At 44.5% G+C, this 2,028-nt stretch overlaps 1 protein-coding gene across 1 annotated transcript; it reads left to right on the top strand.

Moving 5' to 3' along the window:
- Nucleotides 1-300: 300 nt before the first annotated feature.
- On the top strand, nucleotides 301-1,771 carry LOC106014154 (glutathione S-transferase 2; the record flags this gene model as incomplete). Its single annotated transcript, XM_013091229.1, has 3 exons — nucleotides 301-393; nucleotides 1,420-1,535; nucleotides 1,617-1,771. Coding segments are annotated over 3 exons (364 nt in total), but the record flags the coding sequence as incomplete, so codon positions are not given.
- Nucleotides 1,772-2,028: the final 257 nt, after the last annotated feature.

Raw genomic sequence — 2,028 nt, 5'->3', positions numbered from 1 at the left:
GCAAGTGCCTCAAAACTCTAACTAAAACTAACACTGAGTACAGTCTAACTTGTCCGAGACGACAACCCGTTGTTGAGGAGGAAGGTGGTTATTTTCAATATGCGATCTTCTTGGACAATGACAAAATATTTAGTTTGATGAAACAGAGATAAACACAAGGGGAGGAATGGGAAGTGGTCGTTTGTACAGGTGACTGTCGTAGACAGGTGGTCGTTAGAACAGGTTCTACTATAAAAAGAAGCACATGGACACTCTGTTTTCCCCACGAACAAACTAAGACTGATCTGTTTCCCTCCCCAGCCACGCCGCTCGGCGGTCTGCCCATCCTGGAGATCAACGGAAAAACTTTCGTACAGGGCCTGGCTTTGGCAAGTTTCCTCGCCAGAGAGAACGGTCAGTTTGTTGTTGTTGTTGTTGTTGTTGTTGTTGCTGTTGTTGTTGTTGTTGTTGTTGTTGTTGTTGTTGTTGGTCGTCGTCGTGGTGGTGGTGGTGGTCGGGGAGGTGAGGGTCATCGTGTGGTTGTTGTTGTTGGTGGTGGTGGTAGTGGCGACTAGCCACTCCAAAACATAGAATTAAAATGCATCCTGTACAGGTTCTATCTAAATATGTACATTTTGGTTGACGTCAACTGGGGGGTGAGGTCGTTGGAAAGATGACAGAAGTTGACGGGGGTGGGGGGGGGGTATTTCTGGCCAAATTTTATCTGACGTCATTTGTGAACGGTTCCTATGTGAGAAAGTGTGATTAGGTTTAACACCCCTTGCAACACTGTGAGGTTATACGACAAATGTCTGAATTTATTGTCATTCTCCGATAGGACCAAGCTAAGTTTTAAAAAGAATGTGGAAGGAATGTGGAAAGAACGTTTCTAAAGATACAACGCCAGACCGAGCTGAGACTCAAGCCCCCCCCCCCCCCCTCTCCCAAACCCACAATCGCACTATTTCGAGTCCGGTATGACACTATAGGTACAGGTTTTGACGTGGAATCCACAAGGAAAACGTAAGAAAGGAAGACCAAAGATGACATGGAGGCGAGCGAGCGGTACATGCGGAAATACAAAATGCGGGGACAACATGGAAACAGCTAGAAAAGGATGCACAGGACAGGCTTCGCTGGAGAAATGTTGTTGATGGCCTATGCTCAACTGGGAGTTAAATAGGGCAAGAGAGAGAGGGGAGAGAGAGAGAGAGAGAGAGAGAGAGAGAGAGAGAGAGAGAGAGAGAGAGAGAGAGAGAGAGAGAGATTACACTATAGGTAGTCAAACCACTAGCCTTCCGACGTCACCTGGCCAAAGACGTCACCGCAAGACATTTGTTGAACCGTTGAACTGGTCCAAACCAAACCCGCATGTCCCTTGAGAGGCACATCCTGAGTTCTGGGTTCTTTTAAAGTGGGATTTTTTCTTCTTTTTTTTAGGTCTGCACGGAAGCAACAACCTGGAGAGTATGATGATCGATCAGATCGTTTTGTCTAAGGAAGACGTGCTGGTGGCCGAGGTCAAGGCCAAGTTTGAGAAGGACGAGGCAAAGAAGGTGAGATAGATAGATAGATAGATAGATAGATAGATAGATAGATAGATAGATAGATAGATGACTTTCATCTTTCTCTTTCAGGCTGAAGTCATGAAAGACTTGACCACAAACGTCTACCCGAAATTCTTCGGTTTCTTCATTAAAGCCATCAAAGAAAACCCGGCAAAGTCTGGCTTTGTGGTGGGGAAAAAGGTGGGTAGACCTACATTAAACATGAACGTTTCTTCAAAATGTCTGTGTGTGTGTGTGTGTGTGTGTGTGTGTGTGTGTGTGTGTGTGTGTTGTTGTTGTTGTTGTTGTTGTTGTTGTTGTTGTTGTTTGTTTAGGAAAAATTCAGCAGACAAATTTGTAGATCTATTGTTTGCTAACATGCATGCAAAAAGAAAACTCCCAATCTATTTCGATGAAAAAGGTGCGGTATTCATTACGTAAGGCATTTCAACAAAATCTCATATGGCTACCGTATCATGGCAACGAAACTTTTTTCTTTAAT

Source organism: Aplysia californica, unplaced genomic scaffold (genome assembly GCF_000002075.1).
Source record: "Aplysia californica isolate F4 #8 unplaced genomic scaffold, AplCal3.0 scaffold03418, whole genome shotgun sequence".
NCBI lineage: Eukaryota > Metazoa > Mollusca > Gastropoda > Aplysiida > Aplysiidae > Aplysia > Aplysia californica.
The sequence above is the reverse complement of the archived record's forward strand: the minus strand, read 5'-3'. Positions and strand labels throughout refer to the sequence as shown.